General features: G+C 50.1%; 2 protein-coding genes across 5 annotated transcripts; both read right to left on the reverse strand.

The window, feature by feature from the left end:
* Positions 1–224: 224 nt before the first annotated feature.
* On the reverse strand, positions 225–18,174 carry PAX6 (paired box 6). Of its 4 annotated transcripts, none has more exons than XM_045039091.1 (12): positions 18,098–18,174; positions 17,671–17,731; positions 13,777–13,907; positions 12,933–12,974; positions 12,824–12,838; positions 11,627–11,792; positions 5,563–5,721; positions 4,948–5,030; positions 4,586–4,736; positions 4,376–4,491; positions 1,619–1,769; positions 225–659 (listed from the first exon to the last, which is right to left on the reverse strand). In XM_045039091.1, exons 2-12 carry the CDS (start codon positions 17,678–17,680, stop codon positions 574–576), a joined length of 1,110 nt encoding a protein of 369 aa, XP_044895026.1. In that variant the 5' UTR covers positions 17,681–17,731; positions 18,098–18,174; the 3' UTR covers positions 225–573. The 4 variants fall into 4 exon arrangements, with proteins under 4 accessions (XP_044895026.1, XP_023095440.1, XP_044895027.1 ...); XM_023239672.2 differs by having other exon boundaries at positions 12,623–12,838; XM_045039092.1 differs by lacking the exon at positions 12,933–12,974.
* Positions 18,098–22,094, reverse strand: LOC123380246 (serine/arginine repetitive matrix protein 2-like). The gene is made up of 2 exons (XM_045038098.1): positions 21,198–22,094; positions 18,098–18,174 (listed from the first exon to the last, which is right to left on the reverse strand). Exon 1 carries the CDS (start codon positions 22,092–22,094, stop codon positions 21,303–21,305), a length of 792 nt encoding a protein of 263 aa, XP_044894033.1. The 3' UTR covers positions 18,098–18,174; positions 21,198–21,302.
* Positions 22,095–23,391: the final 1,297 nt, after the last annotated feature.

A 23,391-nucleotide genomic window follows, 5' to 3' on the forward strand; every position in this document is an offset into this window, starting at 1 on the left:
TTATATCTTACCCTTTTTGCACATAAACTTCATCTGTTAACAACCTTTGGAAAACCAACAGATATTCTTACATAAATCTAGTGCATGTTGTTCCAGGTTTAATTATATGCAAAGGAATGATACAAACTTGGAACATCAGTCCATAAACTATGAACAGATGGGTAGAAGTATTTGATATATCTTGATAAAACTCTTAAATTCGTGGCAAAGCTTGTTGATCATGGTTTCCTTTTTTTTTTTAAACAACTTCATGACCAACACAGATCAAACATCCATCCAGTCTACGTTGTTCTTTTTTTTTTCATAACATACAAATGCCCATTTACAAATAATACACCAAAATGAATAAAAGTTTGGATACCAAAATGAAGATTTGTTCCAACTGATAGCGTGCCTTCTGTATACAAAGGTCCTTGCTTCAAGTCCATTCCCCAGTGGTACAACACAGGACACAATTGCAGATCTGAAGTGCTTCTAACAGCCATTTTCCTTTCCTTCCTGAACGCCCAACTGCTGTGTCCACATAGTCACTGACTGAATTAACACCATATATCCTTTTTTTTTTTTTTTTTTTTACTGTAATCTTGGCCAATATTGAGACATATCAGGTTCACTTCCAGGAACTTGAACGGGAACTGACACACCAGGGGAAATGAGTCCTAGAAGTGGATGAAAGAAATAGCCATGTAGAAATTCCCTTCGAGAGACAAGCATGGAGCATGAATTTATAGGTTTAAAAAAAAAATCTCATAATACTTTCTAACATTCTAACTGTATTTAAAAAAAATTCTTAAAGTCTCACAAGCAAAAGTAGAACCTTCAGAAACAAGATTACATGTTTACACATATCTATTGAATTCCAAGTCCACACACACACACACACACACACACACACACACACACACAACACCACCTCCATTTGTTTACATGGTTGGAACTTTAGCATTAAACCTATCTCCAGCAAAGGGGGTGCCTGGGTGGCTCAGTCGGTTATACATCCAACTTTGGCTCAGGTCATGATCTCACGGCTTGTGGGTTCAAGCCCCGTGTCAGGTTCTGTGCTGACAGCTCAGAGCCTAGACCCTGCTTCGGATTCTGTGTCTCCCTCTCTCTGCCCTTCCCCTGCTCGCATTCTGTCTTTCTCTCTCAAAAATAAATAAACGTTAAAAAAAAACTTAAGTAAAACTATCTCTGGCAAACCAACGTGGTACTTCTTCAGTTGCAATGAAAGGCATGGAGGGGCTGGGAGGGTGAGAAGTCTTTTGACAACACTCACCATGCCCCTCACTCAGAGGCCCTCGCTGCTGAGCTCTGGCTAATAATATCTCTTCAGAAAGCTGACATTCTCAGGCCTTGTCTTCATATATAACTTCTGTGACCAAATTCAGGAAAAACAACCTTGCTTTTTGTCTACATGGTCTCAAGTTACTAGTACAGCTTGACTAAATGTCCCCTTCTGATCAGTTTTCCCCCAGAGAAGTGAGCAGCAAAGAGTTAAACAAACCATCACACACGGCCAGGAGGTTCTTTTTAGAGTAACTTCAAGTGAAGTTAGATCACCTGGCAAAAGCAGCTGCAAAGGCCACCTCTGTGCAGCCTGCAGGGAAGGGCGGCTCACCTGTGGAAGTGGTGCCCGAGGTGCCCATTGGCTGACTGTTCATGTGTGTCTGCATATGTGGGGGGGTGTAGGTATCATAACTCCGCCCGTTCACCGAAGGGCTGGTGGGCAGCATGCAGGAGTACGAAGAGGTCTGGCTGGGGACTGGGGGCTGAGAGGAGAAAGGCAAACCTGTGGTTACCGAGAAGCACGTCACACAGCCGCATCCCCGGGCTCTGTCCTCCCCAGGAACTGTGCCAACACGTCTGATCATTAAAGGTGCCCTGGTGGAAAGTACTGGAATTCCGTATCAACAGTCGGGCCTACAACCAGTCCTTCTGTTGACCACCACTAGAGTAAAGTTGCCTAAAAGTAATATAAATTCAGACAACTGTCTAGCTAGATGGTTGGCACTATCCATAAAATTAATAGGGTTTCTGTCCATTTTCATCTTGGACCTCTGCTGGCATCTTCAGAGAATCTATAGCATGAGGACTTCCATTAAAACACACCCCCTCTCCTGCAAATTCAATCTATTTGGGAATCTAGTGACCCCCAAATCCTGTATCTCAGGCTTTGGGTAGAGAACTGTAGACAGAGTTCTCCATAAAGTCTGCTTCAGGGACCTTGGGAGCCTCCCATGGTGGGACTCGTTGGATTAAAGATTCTTTGAAGAGACACATCAGTAATGATCTCCGATGAACCTGGTTAGAAGCATCAGTTAATACCTAGCCCCATCCTGCGAATTAGCTGTGACTTCCTTACAGACCTAAAAACCCAGGTTGGGTTTTATCCACAAAATTGGGTTACTGCCCTCTAAGTGTTTGGTCTGGTGGTATTGAGGAGGCAAACCTTTCTCCTAACTGAATAAGAAATACACAGAGCTGGGACAAAATCCCTCATGAGCTTCCATGGGGCTATGCCAGGCCAGCAAGATTGGGATGGATTAATACAAGCATCATGCCAGGAATAAGGGAGACAATGGCACTACTCCGTTCTGCAAACTGCAGAAATGTTTAACATCTCAAGATCCACATTCTCAGAGAGGGTGACACATTAGAGAAAGTTCAGAGGGAGACACCCACCCTTTGTAAAATGGCTGAAGATTTTGGTCAACAAGATGAATTGATGGACAGACAGACCAGCACACCCCAACTCCAAAATTCAGAGAGTAATTTTCTCTGAACAGGAGAATCATTAGTAACTTTTTAATTTTCTCTATGCTTTACAAAAGTATATATGTTTTGTTTCATATAAGTTGCGTAACTTTTAAAAGTCAGCGTTTGAAATAAATTGACCTCACACCACTTTATAGGTGGAAATAACCTTAATAAAAGAGTAGCACCTATTTAATTGGTTCTAAATATTTTCTCACATACAAATTTTGTTATCTTTGCAGAAACCTAGATATTGCTACAATTTGCAAAACCGAACAAGACACTCAGTGGCCGTATTAAAGTCAGGGGATGAGTGGTAACCTCAGGTTCAAAGAGGCAAGCAGGCCTTGAGGGCCCTGCCAGAATTTCAGCTTGCATTTGTTTCTAATTCCCAAAATCACTTCCTCTAGGCAACCTGACTTCTGGAAAATTCCAAAGCAGTTGTAGTAATACCAACCAATGGGCTGTTAATCCCTTAATTTACATTAATTGCATTATGGCTACTAATATCCCGATGAAATAAAAATAAACATGTGAATAATTCCTCTGAAGTCGCTTATCTAGCTGCTCGTACATTCGTCTGGAGACTGGGAAACATTTATTTTGCTGTTATTTGGACTCGAAATTCATCAAAAGATGTTCAGTGGTGAGTAAACAATCTGTGTAACCCCAGAACTGCTTCCAGCAGGGGCTCACGCTGGCCAATCTCACACCATCCGGCATCTTCCAAGCATTGCACAAACAGGAGTCCTGGGAAAGTCACCAACAAGGCCCACCGGAAGGAAGGCCAATTTTTTTCCCATCAAGAATCCATCCAGCTCCAAAGTTCTAGTATAGTCCACCTGCCCTATACAACTTCCATCATAAAGGGCTAACCTACTACAGGGCCTTGCACACATAGGAGCTGATAAACATTCAAGACAGAATGGAGGGCAGAGGCAGGTTCTCCACACCGAGTGAAGAACATCAACCTACCCAGGCAGCGAGGAGCACCACAAACTCATTACATGATCCATGACAAAGACCACTAAATTTTTAGCAAGCACCTGTATTCCTTTTTTCATCATAAGCTGTAGAAAGAAAACTCACCATTCCTTTATATCAAAATATATCCCACAAGGCAAATATAAATCTTATTTCTGATCCTTTTTTTCTTCCTCACTGGTTTGTCACATATACACTAAATAATGTCCAAAATGCACACCCAGGTTATATATTCACTTACATGAACACATTAATATAAACCCGAATTTACGTATACTAACCCCTTGCTATCTAATAACGTGTCAGCATTATTTCCATTTTCTGACACCACTTTCACCAGTACGCAAAACATGCCCATTCCCACCCAACGTTATCAAGCTAACATCTTCTCAGAGCAAAAGGCAGATTAATTTGGCTTTTGTGCTTTTTTTTAAGAGCACGAATCAATCAATCCATCAACCCAACTACAAGACTGGACTGACTGTTTTCACTTCAGCCTTGACTGGTTAAGCTAATGGCTGCAGTGAGAAAGGCTCCCAAGGGCGCATGCGTGGCCAGTGGGGTCTGCAGGCCCTGACCCGTTCTCCACTTCTTCTCTAAGGCACCCGGTAAGCAGACGGCCGGCGGCCTCACTTACTTGCATAGGCAGGTTATTCGCCATGGTGAAGCTGGGCATGGGTGGCAGAGCGCTGTACGTGTTTGTGAGGGCTGTGTCTGTCCGGCCCAACATGGAGCCAGAGGTGAAGGAGGAAACTGCAGGGAGAGAGACACCTCAGACAGTCATGCTGAAAGTCAGAGCCAGGGCAAACAGGTGAGACATACTTAGTGGCAGTGGTATTCAAATTACCAGGCGTGGTGGGTTGTGGGATTGGCTGGTAGACACTGGTGCTGAAACTACTGCTGATGGGGATGTGACTAGGTGTGTTGCTGGCCTGTCTCCTCTGATTCCTCAGTTTTTCTTCTCTTCGCCATTTGGCCCTCCGATTAGAAAACCATACCTGGAAGTCAGATGGAACAGGTTAGGCCTGTGCCTACTCCCAACTCAACCTCCCCCCTGGCACTTGCTCTGCTCCCCACCCCCATCCCCCGGTGACAGCAAAGCATTTAGGGGACTGAATCTCTTACTGTTTATGTCAACGAACGGTGTTCCTTAGAAGCACCTTTGTCTCTAGAAAGGGCAAAGCATGAAACCACATGTTCTCTGGGTACCTGTATTCTTGCTTCAGGTAGATCTATTTTGGCCGCTAGTCTTTCTCGGGCAAACACATCTGGATAATGGGTTCTCTCAAACTCTGAAAGAGTAAGTGGCGTTTTCTATGTTGCACCGGAACTATGCAAAATGTGTCAACGAAGCCCTGGATCAAACTGGTTCCCGCCTCCCCATTTCTGTCCCTTCCAACCAACTCCCTTTAAAATGCCGCTACTATGAACACTGACTGTACTTGAAAGAGCTATCCCACTAGAACCAAGTTAAATTTCCTTCGGAATGACATTCATTCGAGGACCCTTCTGTGGCCTGAATTAGCAAAACCATCATTTTTTCTTTATAAGAAGTCAGACTCTTAGTCTTTGAATTACTGGTACATGAAAAGAAGAAAGAAAACACACATACACACACACACACACACACACACACACACACACTGAAAAGATGCCCAGAAAAAAAAAAAAAGAAAGAAAGAAAGAAAAAAAGAAAAGAAAGAAAGAAAAAAGAAAGCTTTTCAGTCCTCTATGCAAAGGGCCCTGGCTAAATTTAGCTCTTTGTACTGAAGATGTGGCATTTAGTTTGATTTACGGCCTCCCTACTTTGAAAAACTCCATCACCTTTCTCCAGGGCCTCAATTTGCTCTTGGGTAAAGGATGTTCTATTTCTTTGCAGCTTCCGCTTCAGCTGAAGTCGCATTTGGGCCTCATCTGAATCTTCTCCATTGGAACTGATAGAGTTGGTATTCTCTCCCCCTCCTTCCTGTTGCTGGCAGCCATCTGGAACAAAAAGAAAGGGACAGTAAGAGAAATCTGGAATAACTTGGAGCCTCCAAAAGGGGCCTGGGTATAGCCATAAACTCCAAGAGCAGTACATTGTGACAGTCTCAAGGCATTCCCAAGGTAACTGTCAGTCTTCCTCTAATAAAAGACATTAGTGACGTACGCTATCTTATCACCATTGTCTTTCTTTCTGTTTTCATCAAGAAGAGACTGTACGATATGGACATCACAGAAGGGCATTTCTTTAAATAACAAAACGAGTGCTGAAGTTTCCAATTACAATGGTCTTTCATAACTAACCTTGAGTCCCAAATGCCTTACCCATTTCCCCTTTCCCTACAGAATTTATTTACCTATAGCTCTGTTGGGAAAATAGAAGAGTGATGTTCAAGATTTCAGCTGATCTATAATCAGTAATTCCTATCTAATCAATTAGATGTTGATAGGTTTGTAGAAAATGCTATTAAGAAACCAAACCAAGCTTGTAATCTTTTTAAAAAAATATTTATCTAGTTTTTATTTGAATTCTGCACAGTCAATTTCATTTTAAAGGTTGTGAATTTAGAAATGCTTGCATTGTTCTGCAGTTTTATTCAACTATTGTATGAGTGCGCTTTGCCTTGACACCTATTACGAGCACAGCTGTAATTATATCATCACCAAGAACAGGCTATAATTGCTGAAAATGGAATTTTATATTTAGATAAAAGGACTGTCCATTCTTTGTAATGTGTTGCACCAGAGAAAAGTAAGATTTCTTTTAAATTTTTAACGTGTAATTTTAAAAAAGAAATAGTAGAGAGTTCACTAACTAGCTAAATATGCTATGCCGCAGCTGAATCCTTGGCATATCATTTAAGTGGTACATTTTTAATTAGGGCATTTCCACCACTTTTACTGTAATTTCTATCATTAAACAGGGGAAAGTTTTATTGTTTTCCCTTGCTGCTTCCAGGGCAAGATGTACACTTGGGCTAGCTGTATCTCGCCTTGCCTCTTGCTCCTGAAGCCACAGCCTGTCTGAAGGAAGGACTCAGCCCTCACCGGGGCTCCAGAGCCACTGCAAGCTGGGTCCTGGGTCTTGGGTCCTGAGGCCCCCAAGGGATACCAAAGGGGCTGCCCCCCCATCCTAGAAATTTGGCCCGTGGCGGCGGGGGGGGGGGGGGGGGGGCGGGAGGGAGGGGCCTCTAGGAGCTCCTTGGTGGGAATCGACTTGGCCAGGAATATCATTTATAACCAGGAGACAATAGGCAGCGCCTTCAAAGAGTTCAGGGAATTGTGACAGGATCTAGTGGGATCTTTTCAGAAACTTTGAAATGTTTTAAAACCCCAACTTTCTCCCCCATTTAAACAGGCGGATTCATCGGCACTGGCCACCATATGGGCCCTTGGAGATCTATTGAGATGACCACCAACACTTGAATAGCGAGGGGCTGCTTTTCAGCGCTGCACAATGCCCCATGAGTAAGGGAAACTATTAAACTCCTGGGGCAGGAGCGTTGGCAAACTTTCGTGGGCAGAATTTTGAGGCCACAATGAGCGCGGACAACAAAAGGATTCTCTTGAGGCGTGCAGCGGGCCACATTGTGTTACAAGAAGCCCAGTCAACAGACTTTTCAGTGAAGTGTGTTAACCCCTCTGCTCTGCTATCATTAATCACTGTCCGAAGAGCGGTCGCCTCAATGCTATTTAGGGCTCTTGGCTGGGGGGATGGAGGGTGGATGGGGGGCCAGAGCAGGGGGTGGGGAGAGGCAGGAAAAGTCGTTGGGGACCAGGCAGGCTTGTGTGGGAAGGGTGGACGGGGAAGGCAGGGAGGATGGAGACCAGTTCCGAGGTAAGGAGGAGGGAAGCAGAGAGGGAGGATGAGGGCCCAGGGGGAGGGGGTTGGAGAGGAGGAGAGGAGGCAGGAAAAAGATGAAGGGCTCCAAAGAGACAGAGCCCAGAAAGGTATAAGAAGGACAGAAATGCCAAGAGGAAAAAGAGGCAAGAGGACCTAAGGAGACAAGGAGAGAAAGGGGGAAAGGAAGACAGAGAGAGACAATTGCTAAACAGACTGGCTCTACTTTGGGTCATCTCCTGCTACTTCAGAGACATGGGGAGGGGGTGGGAGAGGGTACTTAGTTGAAGGAGACACTGGACCCACGTGTGTGGGCACAAGTGTCTGTACTAATTTACTGCCCCAAGTTTCCAGGTGACTTTTCAAAGTGGAAAGAAAGAAGAAATCCCTCCCCCCCCCCTTATTTTCAGATTCGGTGAACGAGGAAGACTTTACAAATAGCCCTTTTTGGCCAACTAGAAACTAGTTCCGTGGGTTATTGCTTTGGGGAAACACAAAAATCTCCAACCATGAGACATTTAGGGACTGGGGCGCTGAGGAGAACACAATCCTACCTCGCTCTGGTGGTCACTCATGCCCACCCCAGTCCTTTTTCTGGCATATTCAATGTCACCAATTAAACAAAGCTGCCCAGGTCTCCCTCAGAAGACCCCTGCAGATAGCATTCTCTACTCTCTACTTCTCTGACATTTTCCTAATCTAAAACTTGGAGGGTTGCACTCTCTCTTCCCCACCCTCCCCCCATCTCCCCCTGCCTCTCTGTCTCTTACACACTAACGCCGGCATGGCTCTGACTTGAGAATTGACATTTAAGGGATGGGGAGAGTCAGTGGGGATAGAGAGCCCTTTGGGAGGGGGGAAGGAGTGGAATGAGAGGCCGGCCAGGAGAAACCCGTGGCTGCAGGACCCCTCCACGACCCCGCAGAGCGGGCGTGCCCCGTTGAAAGTTTGTTTACTACTGTCAAAGTAGCAACTGTTCGCAGCCAGGCGCTGAAGGAAAGGTCACTCTTAGATTGGGCGCCCCCCCCCCCCTTTTTTCTTTAGTGGATTTACCTTCCTTCCACTCTTAAAGCTTTTAACAAAATAAAACTAAAAGTTGGATCTCGAATTCTCCATATGATAAACCTAAGTGGCAGACAATTAAGATATCTTCTTTAAAAGGCGCCCCCTCGGAGCGCGAAAAGAAGAGGCCTTCAATGGGCGCCGTCCACCTTCCAGCCTAATCCGTGAGAAGGCGAGTGAAAGCGCCTCCCATTATCCCAGCCCCAGGACCATCTGACGCCGGGGATAGGATTTGTTTCCTGGAAGAAGGAGAGGAGAGAAAAAAAAAAAAAAAAAAAAAAGACGCTGGGAAATAAAATCATTCCTTAGTTTCTTAGTGTCTTAATCAGTGAGGCGGAAAACAAGCAAGAAAAGATAGCAACCCGGTTGCGGCACCTTTTCAGCTCTAGAGCGCGGATCAAAACATTGTAGCATCTGTTGAAAAGAGACTGACTAAATCCTATAGAGGGCCTGGGTATTATGGGGGTGGGGGTGGGGGGGAGGAGATAAGAAAAAGTGTCTCCGTGATCCCTAAAACCACCAAATCGCTGGAGAATTGGGGCTGGATAGAGTTGTCTCTTGTTGTTGTCAGCCCACGTCGTCACGATTTTATTCACCGCCGCATGGCGTTGATCAGATGGAAACCATATTTGTCTCCCTCTGAGACCTAACCTCGCCTTATGCTTTCGGAGTAATGGACTCTTTAAAACCCCAAAACAGCTTCCCGGGCCGGGAGAGGGGGCGAAGGGGAGGGGCGCCTTCTTAGCACCAAAAGGTCTGGGGATTCCCGGGGCGCGTCGGCCGAAGCCCGGCACCAGCGCCCCGCGGCGCCCCCACACCCGGGACCTCGCTCGGGGGGTTGGTGGTGGGCGGTGGGGGACCGACGCGTCCTCCCCCCCCCCCCACACACACCCACCCAGTGGGGTCGGCAGTCGGGGCCCGCGGTCGCTGCACCCGAGCGAGTTTCTTGCGGCGGCCGGGGTGGGGGGACGAGAACTGACAGCTGGGGAGTCAAAATTCTCCAGCGATTCGCCGCCTAAAAGTTCAAAGCTCCTGAACTAGCGCCACCTCCCGCCGCAACCGTCACCACAGACAGGGTCGTGGAGTTAGGCTCTCGCTTCCCGCCCTCAAGCTTCCCGGGACGAAAAGCTGCCCTAATCGGGCGCCACCTCTGGTGGAAGCGGAGGGGCTGGCAAAACGGCTGCCCGGGACTTGTGTCTCGGCTCTGGAAAGCAGGCGGGTGGACAGGCTCTAGGCCCCAAGCTAACGTGAGCTCTTGCACGCGAGAGGGCCAGCGCGTGGAGGCTCTGGGCTCAGCCCTCCCGGACCCGGCCACTGCGCCGTCCGCAAGAGTTCTCGGACCCTGGGGGCCAGACTCGGCGGGGGAGGGGTCACAGGGACCTCAGGATGCTGGGGGTTTAGGGGCGGGCGCTGGGGAATGCCAAGTTCGGGTGTCTCCTGGGTGTGTCCAGTGTGCGCACGTGGGAATCCAACAGTTTCAAAGGTCAGGTGAGGGTGTGGTGGTCCACACTCAGCCTTGTCATTCCCTGTCCTCATCAGAGGCGGGAGTGGGCCTGGGCCTCCGCCTGAGCGGCACCCCAGGAGGCCGCGGGGTCGGGACCGGATAGGACGAGCTGGCCAGCGGGGTCGCCCAGGGGAGCCCGGGGCCCAGCGCATCAGGAGGCCTCTGCCGGCCGAGCGGCTGCGCTGGGAAACGAGGAGCAAGCGCTTTGCTCCCTATCTTCCCAGTGTCCGTCCTATATTGTTTTCTGCTCTTAAAACTGACATGTCTAATTGGCAATTGGTGCCGAATCGTGTCCAGAGGTCTCTTGTGGAACATTTCTACAGCTGTCTCCTTCAACTAGACGCTTATTCATGTCGCCTTAATGAGAAACAAAACGTTCTCTAATGAGCAATTACAGAGCGACAGGATTGTTCCCATAACAAATTCTTGCGAGTGACAGAAGCATCCTTTGTACCAGATATTTCGCATACTGTTACCGATTTTCCCTTCTCTAGCCCGGCTCCGTGGAGGCGCGGGGCACCCAGAGCGGGTCCGAGAGAGCACTGACGCGCGGGCAGCCCCGTCAGCGTCCCAGCGCCGCCGCCCCCGGCCCGGAGCCCCCAGGCTTCGTCGGGCTCCGGGGAGTGAGACGCCACGTCCCATTATCCCGCATATTATCTCCTTGTCACAAGGACAACAAATACCGATTAATCTTCGGAGTAAACTGTTTCCTATTCTTGACCAAGCTACCTCGGGGTGTGTAGGGGAGGGGAGAGCCAACCTACGCCACCCCACCCCCAACTTCTCCTCTTCCCCCATTCCTTCTCCTAGATCCTTCGAGGGTCCTGATTCCTTCTCTCCTACCAGCCCCCCCACCCCCACGCCCCGAGCGGCTCCGGACACCCCGAGGCCGGCTCCCAGTATCCTCATCCCACCTTTCTGTGCAGTTGCCACCCACAGAGAGTGAGAACTGGGGGCCCAGAGGAACGGAAGGAATGCGACCGACCGAGACGATGGTGTTGTTTGAGTTGGGAGACCACCACTTCCTGTGCCCTATCCTGTACTCTGCCCTGCATCTTGCTGCTGGCCCTTTCATATGCACCCTACTCATACTCACGTAATTTGTCAATTACGGCAAAAAGCAAAACGATACAATTATGTTTACCTCCCAGTCTGTCAGTGTGTTAACTTGTCACACTTCTACAGCAAGGGGGCTCTCCGTGCATTTTAATGGCAAATTTGAATAGGGCACCACGCAGCTAGCTCTCTTACACACATACTACTGCCCAAAACATATTTGCGCACATGCACACGGGCCACATTCTTACTACTCCTGACATACACAACCCTCAAATGGGAAGGCCAGTGAGATAGTTCAACAAATACCACCCTCCTACAGGGCAAGTCAGTGTGTCCCACTCTTCAAGCACAGACGTGGAGAGAGGGAAAAGGTTGAGGGAGAAGATGGCAAGTGGCTGCATATATGGAGAGTTTTGAGGATAGGTGCTTGGGCTTTTTACCTTGTGTAGGTTGCCCTGGCACAGAAGTCCCCGGATACCAACCGGGGCGGGTACCCCAGCTTCCGGTCTGCCCGTTCAACATCCTTAGTTTATCATACATGCCGTCTGCGCCCATCTGTTGCTTTTCGCTAGCCAGGTTGCGAAGAACTCTGTTTATTGATGACACCTGTAAATCAAACCAAAATCAAACCAAATGGTAGCGTCTCCAGAAGACAGTTGCCCTATCTTCAGTTCCCATCTCAGCACGCCCACTCCCTTAAAGAATGACCCTTAACACATTAAAAAAAAAAAAAAAAAAAAGAAAGAAAGAAAAAAAAAAAAAAAACTCCCAGCCATCCTGGGACAGAGACACTGTGGACAGAATGACAGCCATCACTTTGGGTGTGGAAACTGAGTTGGATAGGGAATGTGGGATGGAGAGGGCATTTGCTTCACTTCTGCTGGATGTCTACAGTGACCTAATCTTTGTTAAAAGATTTCCTCAAAAAAAAAGAAAGAAAGAAAGAAAGAAAGAAAGAAAGAAAGAAAGAAAGAAAGAAAGAAAGAAAGAAAGAAAGAAAGAAAGAAAGAAAAAGACAGGCTTGGTGTAGAGCTTTCTTTCACTTTGTTTTCTATTAGGGCAGAAGTGGATGTTTGACACCTGAAGGAAGGTTCAGGCAGTCTGAGTTGGAGGAGGTTAGATTTTGGTTTTCATTTTCATTCTCCTTCTTCATTCAAGTGCCTTTCCCTGGGTGCCTCCACCCTCCACTTTGAAACATGCAAATAAGGTGAACAGTTCCCCACACTTGACTCCCATTTTCCAGAAGATCAAAAAAAGGTCAGCGTGCTCCTCTCAACACCCTCAGCTACAGAGGTGACATAGGGGGAGCGGGGAGGAGACAGAGACAGGATGACACTGGTAGGGAGGAGGAGGGTGGGCAAGTGAAGAGAGAGATGGTAAAGAGGAAAGAGCATGGGGCTTAGGGCAGGGAGGGGGAATGTTCTCAGTGAACTTACACTTGGTATGTTATCGTTGGTACAGACCCCCTCGGACAATAATCTGTCTCGGATTTCCCAAGCAAAGATGGACGGGCACTCCCGCTTATACTGGGCTATTTTGCTTACAACTTCTGGAGTCGCTACTCTCGGTTTACTACCACCGATTGCCCTGGGTCTGATGGAGCCAGTCTCGTAATACCTGCCCAGAATTTTACTCACACATCCGTTGGACACCTGCATAGGGGAAGTGGACAGAAAACCACATTATTAATAATTTCAAGACAAAAATAAAATTGTTTAAGTATGCATTAAACAATGACAAGCTTACGTTTTGATTGTCCAGCACTTGGACTTTTGCATCTGCATGGGTCTATAACACAAAAATATACCTTCAATGGTATGAGAACTTACTGTAGAGAGCTTTTTTTCTTAAAATTACATTTGTAGCCCTAAACACTACAAATATGATGATACTTTCAAACAGTTTGAACTAAAAAAAAAAAACTAATTTTAAGGTTTTTTATGAAAAAAAAACTTTTCTGAAACATTGCCTGAAGATGCATCAAAACGAAGTAAGACTTTTTTTTGTGTGCTGACCTTGCTTAAAGTAGTGCCATATTTTAATGAGCGAAGGGGGAAAATAAACTAAAATTTTACTTATTTTCCTTTAAAAATATGCTCAATTTTGTAAATGTGAGTTAGGTAAGGAGGTGAATAGCATTTGGCTTTTAAAATCAATAAATATTCCTCCTGAATATGAAGAATGCAAACAAATATCTCAAAATCTGAGGTGAGCGTGGCATGAGGGAGAGGGAAATAAAATTATGCTGGTTTATGTAACTCAATTTATTATAGTTCCTAAACTGTTACCACAATAAATGTTTTTTATCAAATGAAAAGAGAAAGGTGTTGTTTTTTTTTAATTCACACACACATTTTTTTTTTCCTTAAGCAGATGAGTTATCTTAAGTGACTGACCCAGGTTGAAAGAGATAGGGAAGGATACTGGAAGGAAAGGGGAAAGCGGGGAAGGCCGGGTGTGGGGTAGGGGCTGGGGCGGGTGGGTGAAGGGGGGGTCCATAATTAGCAGCGTTTACAGTAAGAAATGAAGAGAGGGCGTTGAGAGTGGAGGGCCGCGGGGGCGGCGAGTGGGGCGGCGCCGGGAGGATCACCTGCAGAATTCGGGAAATGTCGCACGGCCGGGCCCCGCTGTGAGCTAGCTCTACGATCTTCTGCCGGGTGGAGTCCGGCAGTGGCCGCCCGTTGACAAAGACACCACCGAGCTGATTCACTCCGCTGTGACCTGAGGAAAAGGGAAAGGAGAGGAGAGGAGAGGAGAGGAGAGCAGAGCAGGGAGGAGAGGAGAGGAGAGGAGAGGAGAGGAGAGGAGAGGAGAGGAGAGGAGAGGAGAGGAGAGGAGAGGAGAGGAGAGGAGAGGAGAGGAGAGGAGAGGAGAGGAGAGGAAGAAGAGTCAAGAGAAAGAGGAGGAGGAAGACGAAGGAGAAGAGGAAGAGAAGACAACCACAATGCATCCTCAGCTCCCTGCCAACCCATGCCAACCTCAGCGATCAAGTCCCTGCTATCAATCACAAACGACTCCGGGACCAGGCAACCATGCGGGGCATCGGGCAGCCCAGCCCCAACACAGCCGCGCTGTGTTACAGATCCATGCCAGTGAGCAAGAACACACGCATCCCACAGCCGCTGTCACTCCAGCCCTTTGCCCCTCTTCATAAACACCCCAGCCAGCCCCTGAACCCACAGGATGCAAACAATCGTTTCAGAAAACATCCTTCCAAAGATCGCCTCTGAATGGCATCACAAAACGTGGGTTCTACGGAACCCACACTGAATCTCCAAGGTCTCTGCATTGTTAGAACTGTTACAGCAAATGCTATAGCTCTTCAGCATTTCCTTGGACTCCACAGTCCAGAAACGTTTGCTGTCACACTCCAAACTCTGGTGAAGGCACAGCGCAAGCACCGGAGTTTTGTTTTGGTTTTTAATTACATATATATTACGTGACATTGCATACACATATGAAGAGACAGGAAAGGAGTAGAGAAGAACCGCAGCAGCAGATATGCGGCTGGTGAACCCCAACCTGCGCCTCCAGTACAGGCGTGAGGGTCAGAGCTCCAGATAACTCCAACCACAAAGTAGTCCGCCGGCTTGCAGCTGTGGGGCCGAGAGCTGGGAGTCCATTCGCACAGGCCACAGCTCGCTGTACTTCCGCTGCTGAACTTGGCCTTCCACACAGCCAAGGACAGATATTAGCAAAAATCGGAAAGGGAAAAGAAAAGCAAAGGAGCACACCACAGTGTCTTCTATCCCTCCTTTATCTTGTTATTCTCACAGCCTCACCCCCATTGTCTAATCTTAGAGAACCAGGAAAGGGAGTTAGCACCTCTCTGTAGCCCCCTCCCCAGAAACCACAGGCACACAAATAAAGCCAATTGCCAATTTCCACTTCCTTAAAAATCTCCAACCTGCAGCCCCGGACTCTAGAGAGCAGCCCTTCCAGGAGAAGACGTGGCTCCCTGCTCAGCTCTCTTCTCTCTCTCTCTCTCTCTCTCTCCTCTTCTCTCTTCTCCTTGGAGCCTCTGATAAATTGACTCCAGGAGCCTGAGCTTCTTAGCAATAAATAAGCTCCAAATATAGAAGAGGGGGGAAAATATGATGAGCCTCTCTGACATTTGTCTTTAAAATAAAACTAGCTGCACGTCAAGTTTGAGCTTAATTTCTGGAAATAGGCGGAAGTCGCTCCGGATCATGCATGGAAGGCTAATTGAAAAGATCAGTCGGGGCGCTTGTGGCAGCCTTGTCACTTTGTGACAGTGCTCCGCTCCGGGAAATTGCATCGTCACGACAAACGGGACCGTGATAAAACGACCCTTTCCGTCCCTATTTGTAGATCACTCAGACGAGATTGAACTGCACTCGTTTCCCCTTCGAGGGGAGCCGAGTTTTCAGGGTAGCCGAAGGCTTGGGGCGGAGGGGGGCCCTCACCGACGGAGGGGGGGGGCCGGAGCCTCAACTCGATGAGAAGTGACAGGCGTTTGGGGGATCTGGGCTCCGGCCGGGCCCAGCGCAAGCGGGGACATCGCCGGGACACCACTTCTCCAACAGAGCAAGGCCTCGACCGCGCTTCCGGTTTCCCCTAAGTTCCCTTTATTGCCTTCCTCTGCTTCACAACACCAGTCTACTGCTTGGGCTGCGGAGCCCTCCCTTTGGGTAAAGGGAGCCTTCCCGGAAAGAGAAAGGCTGTCCCAGAGAGAGACCGAGAAAGATTTTACAAACTTCACGCCCAGCCTGGGCAATTCCCAGCCTATGAATGCCAAGGCTTGTGAGGCCGCCTAATCCTAGACCTCCCTCCTTCGCCCCTCATTGCAAAAAAATAAAAAATAAAAAAATAACGTGCCCGCCACCTCCGCGGCGACCGTCGGCGGGTGCTCGCCCAGGAGACGCCAGGTTGCCTCTGCCAGCATCGAAAAGGCAGCGAGGAAGCGCAGCTCTAAGTTCCCCTTCAGAGGTTAAGCCTCAATCATTGTGTCCCTTCCCTAGGGACGGCTGGCGCTCTCGCCCAGTGGCGATGATTATGCGCCTAGAATTCGACCGCGAAGCCTCTAATAGGAAAACATATGGTGTCAATTTGGATGCTCTGCGCCTCGCGCACACCCGGGAGCGAGCGGCACAAAGCCCTGCAGGCCGGCCCGCGACCCCGCGCCCCCCCGGGGCCTGCCAGCCAGGCCGCGGCGGCAAACGCTCAGCGCTGCGGGCCCCGGCCGGGACCTACCCGAGAGCCTACGGCTGGGGAGCCTGAACTGCAGGGGGAGAACACGCAGCCGGGAGAGGTGCACAGAAGCCTTTGCCTCGCCAAGGAAGGTCCCTCCCGGGCCTGGCAGGTTCTGCACAACTAACCCGCCTTAAAGCTCGCCACCTTTGAATCCTTTCCTGCGCTTTGCGCCCACCAAGCCGCGGAAGCACCTGGGGCAGCTGGCGCTTCCAGGCCTGATGGATCGGGCACTGGAGACCCTCCCAAGTCTGCAGTTCGGCAAGGGAAGGTTGCTAGAAGACTTGGGCCCTTCTGCACTCCTACTGCAGCTGAACCCTCGAACCGCTTCCAGACTCTGCACCTCAGCACGGGCCTGGTTTCACTGGGCCTCCAGGCTCCCAGACTCGGGCTGCAAACAAGCCCTGCCACATACCAGCACCCACTACCGCTATCACTCCAGCAGTGCCCCCACGGACTGAGCAGGAAGGTGGGCTGGGGCCCAGAGGGCCTGAGCACAGAGAGGATGGGAGGCAAAAGAGCCCGAGAATCAAACGCACTGCGGGCCTGGACCGATCAGAACCCTCACAGTTGCAGCTACCAGGGCGGAGCTTTCCAGTTCCAAGGCTGGACAGCCAGTTTCTTCCCAGACCCAGTAAACCTGCTCTGGCCGGTAGTACAGGGTTACAGGGTTCCAGTTTACCACCTCCCCCCACCCCACCACCACCGCAGGCCAGCGTACCCCTCTCCCTTTGCCTTTTAGGCCGGTAGCTGGGGTGGGGGGGGAGAGGAGGGGAGGAGCCGTCCAGAGAGTGACTGGGGGAGGGGAGCCCCCACGCCCCTCCCGGATGGTGGTGACTAGCAGTCTTGGCTAAACCCGAAGGGGCCTCCTTCTCCTCGGGCAACTAGGAGAAGCCTCCGCCCCGCCCTGTTCAGCCCAGCCTCTCTCTCTCTGGGGTCAGAGCCCGGGCAGGGGCGGGGAGGGGGTATGAGTTACAGGATTTGGGGGGGATGGGGTTTCTCTACCTCAGCTTCGCAAACTCTAGCGGGCTGTTCTGAAGGGCCTAGCCCTTGTTCTTCTAGGAGCGAGAGCAGCAGAGTAAACGTCTTCCCCTCTCGGGTTGCCGGGTCTGAAGGGGGGCGCAACTGTCTCAGGTCCCCGGGGCCTCTTGCCTCTTCCCTCGTGCTTGGCGGGCCTGGCCCGCGTGGACACCCGCGAACCTCTGCGCCCTCCCCTGACCTGCCGGTCTGCGTGTCCCCAGCCCGAAGTCTGAGAAAGACCAGAGGCACTTACTGTTCTGCATGCTGGCGCTGGCTGGGGGCCGCGGGATCCCACGGGGCTCGAAAATGGGGCTCTGTTAGCAAGGATATAGGCGTTAATCCAGGGCCAGCGCCAGGTAGGCCCTACCTCCCGACAGAGGACGACCTGGAACCGGGACAGGAGAATGCCCCTTCTTGAGGAAATGATCCACTCAATCGCTTGGGGCCATCAGAGAGGCATCCACCTCTGCCCTACAGTGTATACAAAATCTACCCTCTGGGCTACAAATAAAATACTCCAACATCCCCAAGCTGTTTTCCCCAAACCCCTTAGTAGCTAAGTCTTTAATCAGGAGAAACAACCCAACTTTGATTTTTTTTTTTTCTTCCACGTGAACAACAATGAACAAGTATTCTGACTTTTTCGGGGTTTGGAACCCAAAGCAGCCACCAGAACTTGCCTGAAATCTGGGAAGTCTGTCCACTCTTACAATAAAAGGTCTCACACATCTGCGCGCCCCTAGTTAAAGTCTTCCCCCTAAGACAAAACAAAAGGAGAGAAAGGTATGTCAAGCTGTGGCTCAAAAGCACAGGCCCATGGGCTCTCAGAGTCACACTCCCAGAAAAACAAAACAAAACAAAACAAAACAAAACAAAACAAAACAAAACGTGCATCTAGGGCTCAAACTACCATAGAACCCTAAATCTCAGAGTTATAACAACATTTCCAGCAGCCTGTCATGCAGAAGTCCCCACCTTTTAAAAGTAGCTGCTCTGGCCTGGCTTGGGAGAATTGGAGAATCTGACAAGTCGGGAACCATTTTGCAAAAATATCAAGAACCAGTTAAAGGGAAAGGGGAGCACCAGAGAAACAGTGGCATTAGGAATTGAGGCCAAAGACTAATACCTGAAGTTCAGAGGTGAGGGGAAGGGGGAATCTCAGAACTTCAGGGTGCCTTTGGGTGCAGACTAGGGAAGATCAGAAGGGCTGCAGAGCCCATACTCCTTCCTTCAGGAACTTCACCATCCTAGTGGCTCCAAGGCTCCCAGATCCCAACTCTGGTTACCCCTTCATCTTCCACTCTCTCCCTCAAAGCTTCCCGGTCAGGTTCCCACTCCACCCTCCTCCCAGCCTTTCTGGGACTTTGAAAGTAGCAAGCCCAACTTTTCCCCCCCAAACCTCACTTATTGTGATTAACTTCTCTTTTGGTGTTTAGATCTTCCCCCCTTTTACTGTACTGTGACACACGCTGTCTACCTCGCCTCACTGCTTTAAAAAGTACGAACAGGAGGGGTGAGCGTGGTCGACAAAGCCTACAGGCAGCGAACAATGGCTTCTATTCTCCAGCTCTCCCCAAACCCAAAGAGCAAAACTGAGTCTCCCTAACCAGCAACACAGCTTCCAACCAAATGTACCAACAACCCAACAACCCACAAAAGGGAACAGAGGGACACTTCTAGCTTTGTAAGTCCTGACCCAGTGCGGGTCCCCCAAGGTTCGCCCTCCACCACCCCCTCCCTGCCTTACCCTAAGAAGAAGGGGGGGGGGAGAAAATAGAAAAGTAATTTCTTGTTATAAATATCTGGAGGTAATTGTGCTACTGGTGTGAGTTGTTAGGGGCTGTAAAAAGATACAACGGCACCGTGGGGAGCTCAATTGGGAAGAGAGAGTTACAATAAAGAACCTATTCAAGAGGTTTGCAGGAAAAAAAAAAGAAGTAAAATAATTAAATAGTCACAGCATTATTTCTCCCTGTTTAAAGAAAAAAAACTAAAATATTCATTCTGTTTTCTGTTTTCTTATTGTGATTATTAATTTTGCCTGCCTACAAGCAAAGAATTCCAAGAAGCACATTTTTTCTCTTCAAGGCCATTCATGGTCTAATTTATTAACTAGCTGGGAGGCAGCTTAAATCCATAAAAATAAACTTAAGAGGAGGAATTTACCCAGCTTCTGAATGTGGTCTGGTAAAATTGGAGAGAGGAGAGGGTTACCTAGTTACCTCTAGCTGGGTTGGCTCCCAGGGCCTTCCTCCTGTCTCTCAGTCCCCACAGCCATAGTCAGATCTAGGACAGGCAGGAGAAACCCCAACTTCTTGAAGAATGTGCTCCCCCTCAAAGTGGGACTCCGAAACTGCAGAATAGTAGCAGGCAGGGAGAGGGGAGGTGGGCTTCTCCTAGAAGGGGTAAAACTTCCCGAATTCCTCTCTATAACCCACACTGTACTCAACCACAACTGAATGCCCCCCTCCTGGCCCATACATCCTTGAAGCCATTAAAAAAAAAAAAATTCACTAACTGATTCCAGAGAGGCCCAGCCGATTAGTTTTTGAAGCAACTGGGAAGGTGGAAGCATCTCAAGTTCCAGTTCTGCTCCATTCCCACGTCTATCTCAGCTAAGAAGCTACTTAATTACTCAAGTAATCGCTAACATTTAGTGCAAAAGCGACCGGAGAAGCTGGCGACACTGACACCCGGAAGCAGTGGTGGCTGGAGAGGCTAGAACCCTAGTTGCAGCCAGTGTCCCCCAGCTCAGCCCTAGGCTTTCTACAGCCCTAACCTAGTCAGAGACCCACTGAGGGGGCGGGGGGAAGAGTCTCCAGATGCTTCAGAGTCCAATGGGGCCTTGGTCCTCTAGGCCACTGGGCCACTGCCACCCCCATCCCCAACTCAAGCCTCAGCTTTCAAAAGCAGTTCTTTTAATCACTTAATTCTCAAAATCCATCCTCAAATTCCTTAGCTGGGGTGAAGAAGAGAGCTCACTTTTCGTCCCTACCGGCCCCCAGCCAAAGAGTAATTAGCAATTAAGATGACAAAGTTTCACTCTCTAGGGCCAAATAAGATAACAACTAATCAAATTGCCTTCAGACGTTTGCAAAGGTCGCCGGCTATAAAAAATGTAATGTCAACGGCAACAACTATTATTTGTCCTTGGTAAACTCACCAGGCTTTCAAGCTCTTTGCTTTTCATTTCATTTTCTGCTCCCGCCCCCTCCTCAAACCTTCCCAAGTTCGAGTTAAACGTCCAAAATGGCTTAGGAAGCTTTAGAGAGTATGAGAGAAAAAAGAAAAAGAAAGAAAGAAACCACGTTCACTTTGTTTTTAAACTTTCTAGAAATCACTCAAGACTGGAGGGCTGGGTTTAAGCACTCAAAAAAGAAAGCATTTCCACTTGAAATTCAACTCCATTTTCCCCCAATTACACTTGCTAAAATTCAGGGCTATTATGATCCAGGGAGACTGGAAAATCTGCACAAGGAAAGAGGCAACAACTTTATGAACTTTGAAAAGACACTTTTCCTCCTGGGGTCTTAGAATCGAAAAGCTCTCAAATTACTCAGACTAATTAGCTGGGAGAGAATGTGATCAGACGAAGGGGAAAGCCAATGCTTTCATATTGATTTTTTTTTTTTTTCTTTTTGAGTCCTCACAAAGAAAAAAAAAATCAGGAGATTTGGATTTTTTTTTTTTTAAAGCAATCCACCTTTCCACCTTGAAACTTGTTGAAATGGCAACACCGGGTTGTAGCTTTGTCAGAGGAAGACAAGGAAAAATACCCACCGAGCCTGGGAGCTGGAGGATAGGGAAGCCCCAGCTTTCGCTGGGCCAGGGCGATGGTTGGGGAAGCCTGGGGAGCAGAGAGTTTTCAAGTTCCGAGCTCTGCGCTCAAGTTGGGGGCAAGAGCCCGGGGGCTTGATGGAAGCTGACAATCCTGCCTCTCGGCTCTGAGCTCCCTCGGAGCGCGCGTTCGACCGCCTTGGCCTGGTGGCTTCCTTCTCGGTTCACGCTCACTCGCTCTTTCTCTCTGCCTCCAGAGTGTGGCTGCCTCGCCGAAAGACTGCTCCGGCTGGCGGCGGGCGCGGTGCCCCTCGGCGCTCGAGTGCCCGCGGACTCTTCTGTGCCCGAGTGGAGCGCCGCACAAAGCCGGAGGGCGGGCGGGCGGCAGCGCTGCGAGCTGGCTCTTCGGCGCTCCCTGCACACGCTCGCTCTGTGCGCGCTCGCTGGGCCCTCGGCTGGACAAAGCAGCCGGCGGCGCCCGGTCTCCGAAGCCGATCCCGGGCCTGGGGCACCGCAGAGCCTCTTCGTCCTCTGCCGCCGGCCGGGGGCATTTGGCGACGCTGGGGTCGGCAGCCGCGGCTGCTGCTGCGCCCGGAGCCTCGGTTCTTCCAGCGAGCCTAGCCCGTGCTGGCGCTGGCGCTGGGGCTGAGCCGGCTGCCTGCCCCTAGCCCTGCGCCGCTCCCGCTCGCCGGCTGTCGCCCTCCGACGCGGGCTTTCGCTGGAAGTAGAAAGTTTGGGCTCCTGCGTGGAAACTTCTCCGGCCCAACTCTCCCGGCGTAGCAGTGGGGGAGGGGACCGGCCAGAGGGAGGAAGGAAGGAGGGAGGAAAGGGGCGACCTGCCTGAATATTGCAATTAAAATGAAGCAAGAAGAAAGAAGCGGACTCACCTTTATGAGGCATCCTCTTTCGTCAAAGCTCCTGTCAAGAGTTTTGGTTGGTTGGGGTGTTTTTTTTTTTTTTTTTTTTGCTGTTGTTGTTGCTTAAAGACCACAATGGTTTGCAATGACGGTGTTTTAAAGGAGTTGCTGGTGAGAGTTTTCTCCACGGACGCTGCTGGTTTGGTGTGTGAGAGCAATTCTCAGATCCCTGGGAAGGAGACAGAGATTGACAATAAAATGGGCTGTCAGCGGCTGGAGAGTGAGAGATAAAGAGTGTGGGTGAGGGAAGTGGCTGCAGCCAGCACACCTATGCTGATTGGTGATGGCTCAAGTGTGTTAATGTGTGTGTGCCGGCGCCCGGCCTCGCCTCCACCGCTCCTCACTGGCCCATTAGCGAAGCCTGACCTCTGTCATCATCCTCCAGCAAAACACTTCCTCCTGCGCCTGAACCAGAGCGGGAAATGAGGCCGAGCCACGGTTCGCTTTTCAAACCCACTAATCACTCCGCAACATGCAAATGCACCGCTCGCTCCCACACAAAATATTGCTTTATGCAAAGCAGCGCCGGGGCCTCGCGCCAGCCGATTGGATGCTCCCTCTCCCCGCCTGGTGCAATTGGTCCGTTTGTTTGAATATGAATACACTTGTTTTCGGCTCGGATGGTGGGTCCCGGCTTCTCTCCCCGGCGCTGGGCCCCCGAGCCCGGGCTCTGGAGCTGGCGCTCGCCGACATCTCTAAGCTCCTAGCGCTCCGGGAGTCAGCGCTGCCCGCACTGTGGCCACGAACTTGAGGGGTCGAGCGAAGGCCGCTGGGCTGCGGGTCGCGCCCCCCCCCCAACCCCCTGAGCTGGGCGCAGGACTCTCAGTTCGTGGAGGGAGCAAGTTTCTGCAGCTTCTCGAAGCCCTTTCTTGCCAACTCCAGCGCAGCGCGGCCTGCCGCCCCGCCCCCGCCCGCCCTCTCCTCCCGCCCTACCCCATCCCCGCTAGGGCGCTGGGACGCGGAGCTCAGCAGCAGCCGCGCCTTAGCCCACCTGGCCTCTGGGAAGAAGAAGAGAAAAGGGGAGTGAACGGCACTGGGTCCCGGCAGCAACACTCCGACGGAGGCCGAGGCGAAGCCTAGGCCGAAAGGAGGCCGCCTGGCTGGGAACTAGGCGACGCCCGGCGGCCTCCCTAGTCTAGGCCTCCTGGGCCTGCCCATTCCCCCACTCTTGCTACCCCGGCCCTTTCTTCAGTCCTTTCTCCTTTCGGAAGCCGCGGTGCGCAGCGGAGCGGAGGCACAGCCCCGGCTGGAGAGGCCCGAGCAAACACGCCACTTACTTT

This window comes from Felis catus, chromosome D1 (assembly GCF_018350175.1).
Source record: "Felis catus isolate Fca126 chromosome D1, F.catus_Fca126_mat1.0, whole genome shotgun sequence".
Taxonomy (NCBI): Eukaryota; Metazoa; Chordata; class Mammalia; order Carnivora; family Felidae; genus Felis; species Felis catus.

Coding starts and splice junctions, on each gene's coding strand:
- PAX6 (XM_023239672.2), bottom strand. Junction 12,839..12,932: donor AAGTGCTGGACAATCAAAAC/GTAAGCTTGTCA, acceptor TCCCCTATGCAG/GTGTCCAACGGATGTGTGAG. Junction 4,737..4,947: donor TACCTGAAGCAAGAATACAG/GTACCCAGAGAA, acceptor TCTGACTTCCAG/GTATGGTTTTCTAATCGGAG.
- LOC123380246 (XM_045038098.1), bottom strand. CDS start 22,094: ATGCCTCATAAAGGTGAGTCCGCTTCTTTCTTCTTGCTTCATTTTAAT.